Genomic DNA, 15,020 nt, shown 5'->3' on the forward strand with positions numbered 1-15,020 from the left:
CACTATCAAAAAGGCAAAAATATAGTATAAGGAAAAATACTTGTTTTATAGAGAAAATGCAAAATCCAGCAAATGATTGTACAGTATCACATTATACCATCATCAGGAAAACCAAGCACCAAGGGTTGAAATTGCTTCTCCCACCCTATAGCCTGAATTTTTCTTGCATAAGGCAGCACCCTACTCAGAAATTAAAGGCACAGTTATGTCTAGGGCTGCATTTCTGTTTAAACAAAGTAGCTCCACAGTGACAGGGGCAGATACCATGAAAGGTGTAATACTAAGACACTTCTGGGTTTCCTGAGAAAATGAGCCAGGTACTGTCCAGGCATCCAGAAGGAGCTCTCCCTTAGGGGGGTGGGGTGGGGTGTGTGTGTGTGTGTGTGTGTGTGTGTGTGTGTGTGTGTGTGTGGCAGGTTGGAGAGGGAGTGGTGGAGTGGAGGGCAAGGACTTGGAGTGAGGGGTTCACTGGGGAGGTGGGAGCTCTCCCTTAGTGTTTTGTGTGTGGGTGTGGGTGTGTGTGTGTGTGTGGCAGGTTGGGGAGGGAGTGGTGGAATGGAGGGCAAGGACTTGGAGTGAGGGGTTCACTGGGGAGGTGGGAGCTCTCCCTTAGTGTTTTGTGTGTGGGTGTGGGTGTGGGGGTGTGGGTGGCAGGTTGGGGAGGGAGTGGTGGAGTGGAGGGCAAGGACTTGGAGTGAGGGGTTCACTGGGGAGGTGGGAGCTCTCCCTTAGTGTTTTGTGTGTGGGTGTGGGTGTGGGGGTGTGGGTGGCAGGTTGGGGAGGGAGTGGTGGAGTGGAGGGCAAGGACTTGGAGTGAGGGGTTCACTGGGGAGGTGGGAGCTGTCCAGCCTAGTGACTGTTGGGTGTGTGTGCCTCTAGGAATGAGGGCGGGGAGAGGCTAATTCAATCACTCCAGGCTTCCAGTTAGCAGAAAGACCTGTTCTATGGCTTTGAGAATTCAATTTTGCTTTGAGCCCAAATTTTGTGAAACAGAGGCTGCTGAGGGAAAGCAACAAGAAACTGGGCTACTGGGAGCCTGGGCATAAGACAGCTGTCCAGGAGCCCCAGACTTCCTTCGTGGAAGGATTCCCATCTGCTTGACTAAAAGCACAGCTTTTGGTCTCTGCTGTGCTGTGCTGTGCTTAGTTGCTCAATTGTGTTCGACTCTTTGCGACCCCATGGACTGTAGCCCACCAGGCTTCTCTGTCCATGGGATTTCCCAGGCAAGAATATTGGGGTGTGTTGCCATGCCCTCCTCCAGGGGATCTTCCTGACCCAGGGATCAAACCCAGGTCTCCTGCATTGCAGGCAGATTCTTTATTGTCTGAGTCACCAGGGAAGCCCCCATGTGCAAAATTTGAATTTCAAGAGGGTCTTAAGTGCTTTTAAAATAGGATGTGTATGACATGTACTATGCTTCTGAGCAACTAGAGAGGGCCACAATAGCACTGGGGTAAGAGGTCAAACACTGGAGGGCTAACCCCTCAGAGGAGTATGATAGTCCCCAAGGAATGTTATGCCTCATAGGAAGGTGCTCACAGCTGCCAGACTTGCAACAGGTTGACATGCGGCATGTGCAAAGAGAGCTCTGTGTAAGTTGCAGGGGTTGGGGGCCCTCAGGGATACAAAGAAGGTGTTTCAAAGGGCATTGGACAGACTGGGGAGCTGGCTGTGCAAATTTTTTTCTTGGAAACCCAGAATTTTCACTTCTATCAATACCACCTCTTCTCAGGAGGCTTTACAAAGTTCAGAGCAGCAACGAAAGAACTAAAGTATTTAATTAGGCTCATAAAACATATAAGCCAATCCTTGGACCAGATCATCTGGATATTTCCATTAGAATGAATTTATTTGATCAAGGGAAATGCCTACCTCTTAGTTGCTCCACCAAAATGTTTTAGCTTTTTCCCTTCTACAGTCCATGGTCCAAAGTTAAAGATTTCTCAATTCAACAGCAGTGCAAACATTTTACATAGTTTTTATAAAGGAAATGCTGGGTTTTCGGATGCTGGCAGTGACTGTACTGAAGGTTAGGCATTCATGGGATCTATTTCATTCAAAAAATTGTTAGCTTTAATGCCCATTTTAAGGCTCATATGCTTAATAAAAATGGCTACCATAAATAATTCACTACATGGCATTAATATAGCTATTGGCAATTATAATCTGAAATGCTGATACTCCACCCAGGAGTGGTTTATTGCATCATTTCTGCTATAAGCCTCCATGCCTCAGCTTTCTTCTTGGCCAGGGAGAACCAGACCGGTTCAGCCGGCTCAACCGGCTGTGGTAGCATGGCTGGACGTGTAGCAGACCTGGTTTCTTTTTCCATCGAAGGTACTTGAAATATCTTCTCATGTTCAAATCCAACTGGAACCAAACCATAGCAAATAACACATAAGCAGTAAGAAGCCCCAGAGATACTGAAGTATGTTTATGGGATGCAATAAAAATTTCCCTCCTTTTAGGTTTCCTCTGGTTTCTAAAAGTCAGTGCTATAGGGTGGTATGTGAAAGGAGTAATGTCAGTATGGCTAGAACCACAGAGGCCTGGACATTGGAAGGCCTCAGAATAAACACCTGCAGCTGTAACTGCCAATCTTTGGGTTGTTATTATTGGACTGTCTTACACTTTTGAACTGAGACCAGAGCGGAAACATGTTATATGGTATCCGTTCAGTTTTTAAAATTTCAAATAAGGTAATATTGCTTTTGTTTTTCCAATCCCTTATGTTGTATGAAATCACTGTTGATGACTCAATAGGTCCACCCAGGAAAAGTCTATGCTAAATAACATTATATCAAGACTACCTCGCTATGCCCCAGTTCTGCAAGTACCTCCTTCCCTCATCCTGCTTTACGGTTGATTGACTTAGTGGCTTAGAGTCAGCCAGTGGTTCTCAACTCTGGTCACATATTAGAACCATCTAGGGTCTCTTTAAAAATACACATGCACATGCTATTTCATGAACTAACTGAATTAGAATCTCCAACAGTGGATCCAAAACCATCTATAATTTTTTAAAAATCACATCAGGTGATTCTAATACATAGTGAGAGTTGAAAACCACTTGATAGGAGTACCGTGCCCATGAGAAGCTATTCACTTGACCTACTGTGCTGCTATATCATGGCCAGACAGTGGATTCCTAAATTCCTAGTCTAATTTCTTCATGAGATGGACTAAGGAAGAGAACAAAGATGACTCAATATAAACCTATCCTCCCCTCTCCCTGCTCCTTCTAGAAAGAAAAAAATCCCTCTGACACATAACTCTACTGACGAGACCACATTCGATTTTATCACAGCACAGTGTTTTTCTTAGCTTTCAACATGCCCCACCTCTCATATCCCTGCTCAGAATATGGAGGGGTTGAAACAAGCCTTTTAAATAGTTTTTTTAAAATTCAATACTATTGGGCATCTATACTGGATTATTTTTCACAGTTTCACTGGGAATGTAGAGGGTGAGAAAGTACCACTTTGCTGTGAACTAGAAAGTGGCTTGGTATTCTCTCCTTTTGAATACCAGCCACAGGAACGTTCTAGTGCATGATCACAATTTTGTTCCTATACAGATTCCTTGATGGGGTAAAAGACTGAAAGGCCCTCTGAAAGTTACACACTGGACTGACTTATATTAGTCATAATAGTTGGATTTTCCTAAAACAAGCTAATATTTGTATCTAATGGAAGTACCATGAGAGAATCACAAGCTGATTTAGGGGAAGAGACACGTATTGCCTGAGTTTGAAATGGGAAGTTTCACATTCTGTGAGAGCTCTTTTGGGAGTCGAGGGATAGGGTGTTTTTTTTTGTTTTTGTTTTTTACCTGTTTTGGTAGACTTTGGAGGCTTTGTTGGTGCCATCTTCTCTTGTCTCTTGACATCAGAAGTGAGAACCATTCTTGGTTGGCTTTCACTTACAAGGCCAGTTCTCTTTAATACAAAAATGAGAACAGAATGATCTTATAAGTCCTGATATGAAAATAGCAAATTACTTACTCAGATCATAGCTGCACGTCCCATCCTGGGTATTATAAGTTCAACATTAACCAAAAAGAAAGAGAGGTAAGGAAGGAAAGAGCACAGAAAGCACCTAGGTTCAGAATTTAGGATCACAAAATCTAAGCTGATTCAACTTTATCACCTTTCTGAGCTGGGAGAAAAGGTTATCTAATCATATAAACAGTGTAGTAAACAGGTTAACATGAGAATTACTTAGCTCGACTACAACCTTTTCTCCAGCAGTTTACCAGCACTTAACAGAAAGCTCACCGAAATGTGGTGGTTGCAAACAAATCTTATCAATTAATTGGGTTCCATAGATTTCTACACAACAAAACTTGTTTACATCTTGTGATCATGCCTTGCATTAGAAAATGATATAACTATAGGTCTTTTCAAAATGGTACAGTTTAAGCTTTTCAAATTAACCTCACCACAACTGATCTAAATTAATTAGTTTACATATCTTAGTATATTTCCCTTTGACAAAATTTTAACCAAGGTAGACTTTTCTACCTGTATGATCCTGCTCCCATAAAAATAATAATGATGAAATGAAAAGATCTTTAAAGCAAAAAGTGAGAACAGATTTTCACATGATCCTTCAACAAATTCTTTAAGCACTTAAAGGTATAGGAACTTAGACATCTCTTGTTATGTAAACTTCATTGAGTTTTCTTGAGGCAGTTTTATGCAGTGTTGACAAAAGGGGTCCTCATTCTAAAACTTGCAAAGACATTGCAAATGGGACATTAAAAGCAAGATGTCATCCTATCATGTTCTGATCCATTAGCCTAGTTTATCACATAATTTCACTTTTAATCTATAGGGAGGTGCCAGACCAAACCAAATCAATATGTGGAAGCCCGAACAGTAAACATTACCTTTATTTACATAAAGGTAAATCATTATGTACTGATAATGGAAAGGTGCCCAGAAATAAAATGTTAAGTGAAAAAAAAAATAGTTTAATTCCACTCAGTTTCTTAAATGCATATACATATTTAGAGGCTAAAATATTTGTAAGAATATATTCAACTCACCCCAGTGGTGACCTTTGGGGTTTTCTTATATCTACTTATGCCTCAACCAATTTGGAGGAATCCTATTCTAGAATATTTAGAACAGGATTTGATTTATAGAACCTTCTCTATGCATCGCTTTTCACAGATCCTTTAGGAACATAAAGTGGGGGCACCTTTCTATGAGTACAAACCAAGTCTTTCCCCTCAAAAGTCCCTTTGCCTTGATTAATGCACCCAAGGAGGTGGGGAACTGCATGTCTGGCAAAGTTCCTAATACAAGCTTAATCAATTGGCTCCAGTGACCTTTTGGAGTGTTTTGGAGGCTGCTCGAGGTCCTACTCCGTGTCTGGATTCTTTCATCTCAGCCTTGGCTGCAGCTCTACTCTTGGGTCTTGGCTCTTTGGGAGGAATGTTGGCCTGGAAGCTCCTCTGCTCCTGCTTTATCGCGGTTATCCAAGCTGGCTCTGAGGTGGCATAGTCTGACCATCGACCAGGAGCTTTTCCTGAAAAAGGAATGAAAGAAAGTAGAACTAAAGTGAGGCAGGCTGGGTCTTGAGACTGACTGGGACCTACCTGCAATAATGTCTCAAATGGGATCCTTGTTAACTGCCAAATGAAAATAAACAACAAATAGAGAAGGGCCCCATTCTTTAGTGCCTTCCCCACAACTTTGCGAGGCAGGAATACCTTGAGTAGTTAAGCTGCACTTCAGAGTTTGTCAACTGTCCTCTTACTGGTCCCTTTCCCTCCCTTGTCTATCTCTCTTTCTATCCCCAGTTCAGGTAGGACAATGGTTGCCAAATGGGCCAGAGAAGTTCCTAGGAGGCCAGATGATTAGGCCGCTGATATCATTTCTCTAACTCCGAGGAAAATCTTATTGCATCTGTTACTTCATAGTCTCTAATGAAGGTGTGTGGTTATGAATATGGTTATAGGCATGTACAAGACTATGTGATGATAATTCTGAAGGTACAAAGGCTTTGAGAGAGATAAATGCTCAAAAAGTCACCTAGCTCTTGATTCTTAGACATTTCAGGTGAGTTAAGAAGCTGTGGAAGTACAAACATTTATAATAAATTAAGACTTCAAGCTGAGAGTCTGAATATAGTGCTCTATTAATGAGTTGGCTTCAAAAATAAACATGGAGGACTTCCCTGGAGGTCCAGTGCTTAAGATTCTATATTTCTACTACATCAGGTTTGATCTCTGGTCAGGAAACCAAAATCCCACATGGTGAGTAGCAAATAAATAAATAAATAAATAAATAAAAGCTATGTGGTGTTGAAGGGAGCATAATACATGTAAAGATATTTTGAGAAAGGCATAAAATCCCATCTGTATGTATATGGGGTAAGGGGGGTGGGGAGATGGTTACATGTCCATTACAGAATGTGGACAAATGTCCAAAGGAGACCCCATTGGGAAAGAGAAGACTCCAAGTTAACCATCTCCAAATCTATTCATCTAGAATAGAGCATTATTCTGCCCCTAAATCCCCAAGCGAGCCCTATCAAAGCCACAAGGCAATGGGCAAGGCTAGAACAGACTTCCTCCCATTAAAGATTTTGCTTTCTGGTTCTTCTCACCTCTTGGTACCTGCTGCCCATCTGGGAAGATAAAGACTCACCTGGAATCCTGTAAGCAGGTTGCTTCTTGGCCATCCTTTCAGATTTGGGCCTCCTCTGTTGCTTCTCTGCAAAGTCAGATACTGTGGTGAGGTTTTGCATGGTGCCCAGGGCCCCCTCGGAAGCCCTTCTGATTGGCTGGGCTGTATCTACAGAGGATGAAATTGAGCCCAATGAGAGTGAAAAAAGCTTGATAAAACCTTGTTTCTCACCCTTATACTTCTGTGAGGAAGAGGTTCTTCTCAGTCGGACTCCAAAAACCTTTTCAACATCAGCCCTGTTGTTGGATGAATCTGAATGGCTGTTATTTTGATCATCACTCTCAGGAACTTCCTCCTGAGAAGAACTGCTTCCAGAAGTGGGCGCTTGCAAGAAAGGAGCATTGGCCAGCATGAGCTTGGTAGGGCCAGTTGTGATGTTCTTAGTGAGGTATTCAGAGCTTTGGCTGGGTTTCTTGATTTTGCTTGGAGAAGCCAGGTCTCTGGGTAGAGACCAGCAGCTAGGTTCACTCTCCAAAGTGGTTCCTTCAGCAGCAGCACTCATGGGACTTGGATAAACCTGTTGCTGATGTTCAGGGTCTGCAGGAGCCTGAAAAACTCTTTTGGGAGGCAGATACTTCTCAGAACTGCTCCACTTCACAGGTGCACTCACTGGGCCTGTTGAGAGCATCAGTGGCTGAAACTCAGCTCCATCTTTGACTTGGCTGGGGAGTTTGCCAGGCAGCCACTCTTCACAACTCTTCCATTCTTCACAACTCTTCCATTCTTCAGGAGAGCTCTCAGAAGCTGAGGAGGTTTCTTCCTGGTACTCAGACTTCCCCAGTGTCTGGGCAAGATGTCTGGGAGGCAGCTGCTCTTTAAAACTGCTCAGCTTCAGAGGAGCACTCTTTGAATGGGAGAGGACTTCTTGCAGGCCTTTGGGCTTCCCCAAGCTTGGTAAAAGGCTTTTCATGGGCGCTTGCTTCAAAGAAATGGCTGCCTCAACATTGGTACTCTCCCAGCCTGAGGAAACTTGCTGCTCAACTTTCAGCTTCAATGATTTGGAAGGTAGATTTGAAGATGAAGGATCCATGTGAGTTCTTTCCTCTGTACCAGGCCTCTCTGAAAAGACATGCTGTGCCATATACTTCACAAATGACTGAGAAGGACGCTTGACAATCACTGATTTCTTAGGTATGACTTCTTTATCAGCCATGCTCTCTAGACGTGAGGACATCTCCAGAACCCTAGACTTTTTAAGCACTTGGCTGAAATATATGGAAGGCGGTGGCCTTCCAGAAATGCCCACTTTGGCAGCAGCAGTCTCAAAACCCAATGATATTTGCTGGACTTTCTGTCTCACAGTGGAGTAGGGATGTTTGTCAGGCAGCAGCTCGGTAGATGCATCCCCTTCAGTGTTGACACTGTCTGGACCTTCAGAGATTGCTTGTTTGACTCCTGCTCTCATCGAGGCCTGAGAAGTCCTTCTGGGAGGCAGTGGCTCCATGGTAATGCCCCACTCGAAGGCAGCGCTCTCTGGACCTTCAGAGGCTGGTTGCTCAAACATGGGGATCTCCCAGAACTGCTGGATGGTGAGTCTGGGAGGCACAGGCACGCCCGGACCGCTCCACTCTGTGGGAGCACTCACAGACTCTAGTGGAATGATCTGTGGCTGGAATTTAGACTTCACAAAGGGCTGGGGAGGTGGCACCTCCACAAAGCTGCCCTCCCCAACAGCAGTGCTCTCCAAGATTTTCTGGGTTCGAGGATTTGTCAAGGACTGGGGAGGATATTTGGGGAGCAATTTCTCCATCAGACTGATCTTCTGAGCAACAGAACCCTCCAAGCCTGCAAATACACTCTGTTCAGCTTCAGAATAAGTCACAAAGACTTGTTGCTGGGCTAGAGCTCTCATCGGGGGCTTCATAGAAGTGCTCTTCTCAACCACAGTGCTTTCTGCACCCATGAAGTCTTGGTACTCAATTGCTGGCCTCACTGCGGCCTGGGAAGGACATGGGAAAGTCAGCAAGTGTACAGGTGTGGTGTTCTCAACATCGGGGCTCTCTGGACATGCAGAGCTTTCTTGCTGAGCTGCTGGTTTCACTGAAGGCTGAGAAGGATGTCTTGGAGGCAGCACGCCTGCAGAAGTCATCGTTTTAAGTGTCATCACTCCTGGGTCCAAGGAGACTGGTGGCTCAACTTTTGGCCTCATCAGGCGCTTAGAAGTCACTCTGGGAGGCAGTGGCTCCATGGAAATGCCCCACTCCATGGCTGCGCTCTCTGGGCCTGTGGAGGCGGGTTGCTTGAATTTAGGGCTCACCCAGGACTGGAAAGTGTCCCTGGGAGGCACCTGCCACTCAGAAGCACCCTGCACTTCAGGTATGGTCTTTGAAGCCAGGGAGACTTCTTTGGGGTCTTTAGGCTTTGCCACAGCCTGGGCAGAGGATCCCATGGCCTGGGCAGGGGGTCCGGGAGACCCCCCTTCCTTGGTGTCATTGGCACTGTTGTACTTCTCCACATAACGATTTGATCCCATGGAGACTTTGTCTTCAGGCTCCCCCACAGCCTGAGAAACACATGTGGGAGTCGGCGGCTCATTAGAACCACTCATCTGTCCCAAGGAACCCAATTTTGTGAAGACTTCTTGGCCATCTTTGGACTTGCTCAGGGGCTGGAGAGAGGGTGTGGGAGCCTGGTGCTGCTCGAAATCACTGCCCTCTTTGGAAGTGCTCTTGGAATCAGAGAAGATAGCTGTGGCTTTGGACTTCCCCGAGGACTGTGAAGAATACCTAGGGGCCTGCTGCTGCTCGGGACTGCTCAGCTCCACAGCTGAACCTTTTGATTCTGGGAAGACTTCTTCATTCCCGTGCATCTTGGAGGGTGGGGAAGAATGTCCAGGAGCCAGCTGTTGCTCAGAATCACTGCCCTCCTCTGACGTGCTCTTGGAATCTGAGATGATGACTGTAGGTTTTGACTTCCCAAAGGACCATGAAAGGCTTCTGGGAGGTGGTCTCCTGGCACAAAAGGCTCCCTCCACCAAGGCACTCATGCTCCTGGAGAGCCTCACTGTTAAGGCCTGCAGAGCACTTCTGGTAGGCTTTTCTTTGAGGGTCTCTTGAGCGGACTTCATTTTTAATTGGACACTTTTCACATCAAAGCCAGAAGCTTCTTCCTTTTCAGGCTGGCTCTGAGAAGGCTCCATAAACATCTGATCATCCACTGCCACCGAGAGAGGATCTTGGGGTGTAGATGGCCTTCCTGCCACATGTGATAGAGCAGCCCCGGCTTCTGGCTTCTTGGCTCCAGAAGTCCCATTTTCATGGGATGTTGACAGACCACCCACCACGGGCTCTTCCATGTCTTCAGGCTTGAGTTGTGATATTGATGCTTTTCTGGTTTCAGAATCTGCATCAGCAATTCCCCTTCCTGGGTCATCTTTACCTGACAGCAGCTCCTGAGGAGCAGTGCTTTCTGTCTGTGGTGTTGTGAGCTGCTCCATGACTTGCTTCTCTAAGGACAGTTGCCAGAAATGGCAATCCCTGGCGTTCTTATCAGCAGGTGGGGACCCAGCTCCATCACTTAGGCCAAGCACTCCAGTGGATTGTTCAAAGCTTCTTCCTTTAGATCCACACTCGTTCATTCCTGAAGTACTTGAGCTTTTGTTTCCACGGCGTTTCATGTATGCTGCTGGAAATGGGTAACTCTGACTCTCAGTAGCATCTGTGTTTATAGCTGGATCCATTGTCTTCTGTTTAGCAATCTCAATCTTGTTGCTCTGTTCCTGACTTGAGGCACCTGTACCAAACAGAAGGAAAGGAAAAATGTGTTCTTTTGATTTTCTAAAATAAGAATACTCTGCCTTGTCCCAGTGGGTACCTGTTTGCTATTGAATTCCCTAGTGTGGAGAAGTAGCTACTCAGAAGATAGAGAACGACTAGGTCACTGTTAGCCTTCTGCATTTGGAAATTTTTAAATATAAGTGAAATTCAGTTTTATGAACTGATTCCAAGGTTGGCACATCACCATCATATCAACAGTGTGTTCCACCATTAGAAGTGAGACACATCAAAAAGCAATTTTTGAACTTGTAACAATTACCTTTTAGGAAACTGACTGGGGCAGGGTGAAAGGAAATTTTACTTCCTCCTTAGTATTTATATTTTCTACTTAATTCTACTTAATTTTAACATGATATACAGGTATTTTTATTTTTTTAAGAAAGGTGTCAACAGGGGTTTATCTGCAAGGTAGGATTATGCCTTCCCCGCTTCTTCTGCTTTCAACTCTATTAAAATGATCTAACATAATATACATGCAAAGAAATTCTTGAAAAGCCTTAACATTTGCACTGATCCACAGGCCTCAGGTCAAACACAAGGCAGCAGTTCTACAGGTTGATCTTCTCTTCCCTAGTAATATTACTATGTGTGTTCAGTCATGTCCTACTCTTTGCAACCCCATGGACTGTAGCCCTCCAGGCCCCTCTGTCCATGGGATTTCCCAGGCAAGAATACTGCAGTGGGTTGCTATACCCTCCTCCAGAGAATCCACGTCTCCTGCACTGGCAGGCGGGTTTTTTCAGTTCAGTTCAGTTCAGTCGCTCAGTCGTGTCTGGCTCTTTGTGACCCGATGGACTGCAGCACGGCAGGCCTCCCTGTCCATCACCAACTCCCGGAGTCCACACAAATTCATGTCCATTGAGTCGGTGATGCCATCCAGCCATCTCATCCTCTGTTGTCCCCTTTGGCTCCCGCCTTCAATCTTTCCCAGCATCAAGGTCTTTTCAAAAGAGTCAGCTCTTTGCATCAGGTGGCCAAAGTATTGGTGTTTTACCACTCACTTTAATCCCTGGGTGAGAGGGCCTTGGCCACCTCCCCTCGTCATCATCCACTGGTCTCTAGCTCCATCTAGTGGTTACACATTTAGAATCTAGAACTGGGCAAGGTTGGGGTTGGTGGCGTGGAGGGTGCAGGGAGCTGCACTCCAAACCACTCCTATGACATGGAAAATCAATGTATCTGCCCTCCCGGACACCGAGTAAGTTTTATCCTCTGTGTAAAAGGGACAGCTATTAAAAATAAATATGAAAAGAGGATTAAAAGAAAGTTAAAAGTCACTCACTTAATTTCTTTGTTGCTGTTATATACAAAAGTTTTGTGGTTTTGTTACTCTTCGTGGGAAAATGTTTTTAGAGGTATCCTGACTTTGAACCCACTTGTGAAACCCTTTATGGCAAAAATATGAAAGAACTATTTGACTTAATTTGTGGAACAGGAATTTTGGTTTTCCAAGTGTTGCTGGAAATTAGATTGTTATCAGCTGGAGCCAATACACACACACAAACACACAGAGTGATTTTTCACTCCAGTGGTATTTTTTGTTTGGGGGTTTGATAGGTGTTGGCTGCCAAGGGCATCTGCGGCTGTCCAAGCCCTCTTTGTCCATGGATAAGAGAACTGGTCTCACTGTTAACACAAGACCTTTTCTCTCTATTAGAAGAGAAAAGCAACTTTTAAAAAACAGGCTTTTTTCCCATCAATTCTGTTATTGTTGTCTGGTTTTGTTGCTGTGGGGGAAAGCTGAAGGGGAAATCACTGGCTGCCCTCAGATATCTGGGCTTACTGAAGAACTTGGCATGGACATTAGAGGTGGAGAGGATTAAAGAAACTGACTGACAAATATGCACAAAATGCCTCTCTGGTTGGAAATTCATTTAGGTAAAAAAGAAGCCAGGTATGACCTTTTACCTAACACAAGTGGCAACTATATTAAATGGGCAGTTCAAACGGAGAAACTTGGACCATATTAATATGCATCTTAAATTTTAAGCCCTCAGAAGATCAAGGATAGAGGCCTGGGAAGTAATCCATTACATAGTTCTTGTCACATAGCACTGTGCCATTAAGCTTGAGTATGTGTTTATGGATGACGGCGAAGATATGCCAACCTGCGCTGTCTTTTTTCGGCTTCTTTTGGTCAGCTTCTTTTGGTTCGGTTGCGCTTTTCTCTTCAGAAGCCACTGGGAGGCTTGGCTCCTCCTGTTTTGGTTTCACCTAGAAGAGGGAAAGACTTTGAATCAGGCTGAAATACTCTCCACCCACCCCTGCATGGTTGCCAAAGAAAAAAATCATCAGGAAAAAAAAGTCCTTGCTATCCAAAAGGCTGTGTTGGGAACATAACAATACCATTCACAATGGAAATTATTTCAGTAGTATCTATAACCTGGTGATCATTTTACCTACTGGCAGTACTTCATTTAGACTTGCAGTTTCTGGTCTCTGAGTGATATGCTGCAGGGAACTCTTGAAAACACCTCAGAAACCACTGACCCACACTGCAAGGCCATCAATCTGATGATGGGGCTGTGGGGCCTGATAACAATCATGACATACATCTAAAGGCAAACATACAGCTCTATGTTACCACTCAAAGTGCCTTGGTAAACAGACTCAGCTCAAAATTATTTACTTTTGAATGGATCAAGTCAGATAGACCTGGGTTCAGATCTCTGCTCCATCATGTGCTCTCCGTATGATCTTGGGCAAGTTACTCTCTATATCTCTGTCCACATCTATAAATTAAGAATAAGGGGAACCCTCCTGTGGGACTTGCAGACCTAAGAAATTCCAAAGCAGGGAGCCAGTAGCAGCAGCCTCTCTGTCATAAAGGATCCTGAACACTTTTATTTTCATTCATCCATGTGTCAGGGAGAGAGGCAAAAGGAAGAAGTAGATGCCCTGACCTTGTTAGAGAGTACTACCCAGGCCTTACCTCAATTAGGCTATGCAGAAAGCAGGGTCTTGCTAAATCTTCCTTCATCAACATTCCCTATATGTCCCGGTTTGTGGTGAAGTGTCCAGGTGATCATGCATATACAGGACTTTATGTATATGGCCTAGTGATTGATCACCCTCTGCTTGACATTGAACCAAGGAGATTCTCTCAGTGCTACTAGAAGTCCTCCTTCCTCCTAGGCCCACCGTTCTGCCAGCTGTTCTTTGATCTTATACTTTATTTTCTTACTAAAGCAAAACTGCAATGTTTAAGCTAGGGGCAACATGATGGGGGTGAACATAGAACTGAACCGGAAGTCAGAAGATGGGGTGCTGGTCCTACTTCTGCCATTACCAGAGTGTATGACCTTGGACATCTATTTGTGCTTTAGTGTCCTTCCCGGTAAAATGCCTGCAACCACTCAATCTTTTCATCTCCTCCATCTCTGATTTATAGCCATTTACTTATAGCCGAGAGTTACTGAGGCTAAAGACTCAGCCAAGTGAATCTTCCAGCTAACTGACACATTCTTTACCAAATTTTAAAAATTCTTTGTTGTTGTCATTCAGTAATTAAGTCATGTCCGACTCTTTGTGACCCCATGGACTGTAGCATGCCAGACTCCTCTGTCATTCACTATCTCCTAGAGTTTGCTCAAACTCATGTTTATTGAGTTGGTGATGCCATCCAATGATCTCATCCTCTGTCACCCCCTTCTCTTGCCCTCAACCTTTCCCAGCATCAGGGTCTTTTCCAGTGAGTCGGCTCTTCGCATCAGGTGGCCAAAGCATTGGAGCTTCAGCTTCAGCATCAGCCTTTCCAATGAATAGTCAGAGTTGATTTCCTTTAGGATTGACTGGTTTGATCTCCTTGCTGTCCAAGGGACTCTCTAGAGTCTTCTCCAGCACATTTCGAAAGCATCAATTCTTTGGTGTTCAGCCTTTTTTATGGTTCAACTCTCACATCCATACGTAACTACTGGAAAAAACCTTAGCTTTGACTATATGGACTTTTGTCAGCAAAGTGATGTCTCTGCTTTTTAATACATTGTCTAGGTTTGTCATAGCTTTTCTTCCAAGGAACTTTCAATTTTAATTTCATGGCTGCAGTCACTCTCCACAGTGATTTTGGAGCCCAGGAAAATAAAATCTGCCACTGTTTCCATTTTTCCCCATTATTTGCCATGAAGGGAAATGCTGATGGGACTGAATGACAGGATCTTAGTTTTTTGAATGTTGAATTTTAAGCCAGCTTTTTCAGTCCCCTCTTTCACCTTTGTCAAAGAGGCTGTTTAGTTCCTCTTTGCTTTCTGCCCTTAGTGGGTATCATCTACATATCTGAGGTTGTTGGTATTTCTCCCAGCAACTTTTTTTTAAATTTTATTTATTTTTTAATTGAAGGATAATTGCTTTATAGAATTGTGTTGGTTTCTGCCAAACATCAACATGAATCAGTCATAGATATGTATATCTCCCAGCAATCTTGATTCCAGCTTGTGACTCATCTAGCCCAGCATTTCGCATGATGTACTCTGCCTATAAGTTAAATAAGCAGGGTGACAATGTACAGCCTTGACGTACTTCTTTCCCAATTTTGAACCAGTCTGTTGCTC

The 15,020-nt window shown here is 44.3% G+C and overlaps 1 protein-coding gene across 1 annotated transcript in view; it reads right to left on the minus strand.

Annotated features, from left to right (window-relative positions):
• Nucleotides 1–2,197: 2,197 nt before the first annotated feature.
• KIAA1210 (KIAA1210 ortholog) overlaps nt 2,198–15,020 on the minus strand; it is a 46,233-nt gene continuing 33,410 nt past the window's right edge. Inside the window, exons 7-11 of the mRNA XM_068963103.1 lie at nt 12,582–12,687; nt 6,659–10,429; nt 5,335–5,534; nt 3,832–3,937; nt 2,198–2,370 (exon numbers count right to left, since the gene is read on the minus strand). Coding sequence (XP_068819204.1) covers nt 2,198–2,370; nt 3,832–3,937; nt 5,335–5,534; nt 6,659–10,429; nt 12,582–12,687 — 4,356 coding nt within the window. The remainder of the gene's footprint in view (nt 2,371–3,831; nt 3,938–5,334; nt 5,535–6,658; nt 10,430–12,581; nt 12,688–15,020) is intronic.

The sequence above is a fragment of the Capricornis sumatraensis genome, chromosome X, assembly GCF_032405125.1.
Source record: "Capricornis sumatraensis isolate serow.1 chromosome X, serow.2, whole genome shotgun sequence".
Lineage (NCBI taxonomy): Eukaryota > Metazoa > Chordata > Mammalia > Artiodactyla > Bovidae > Capricornis > Capricornis sumatraensis.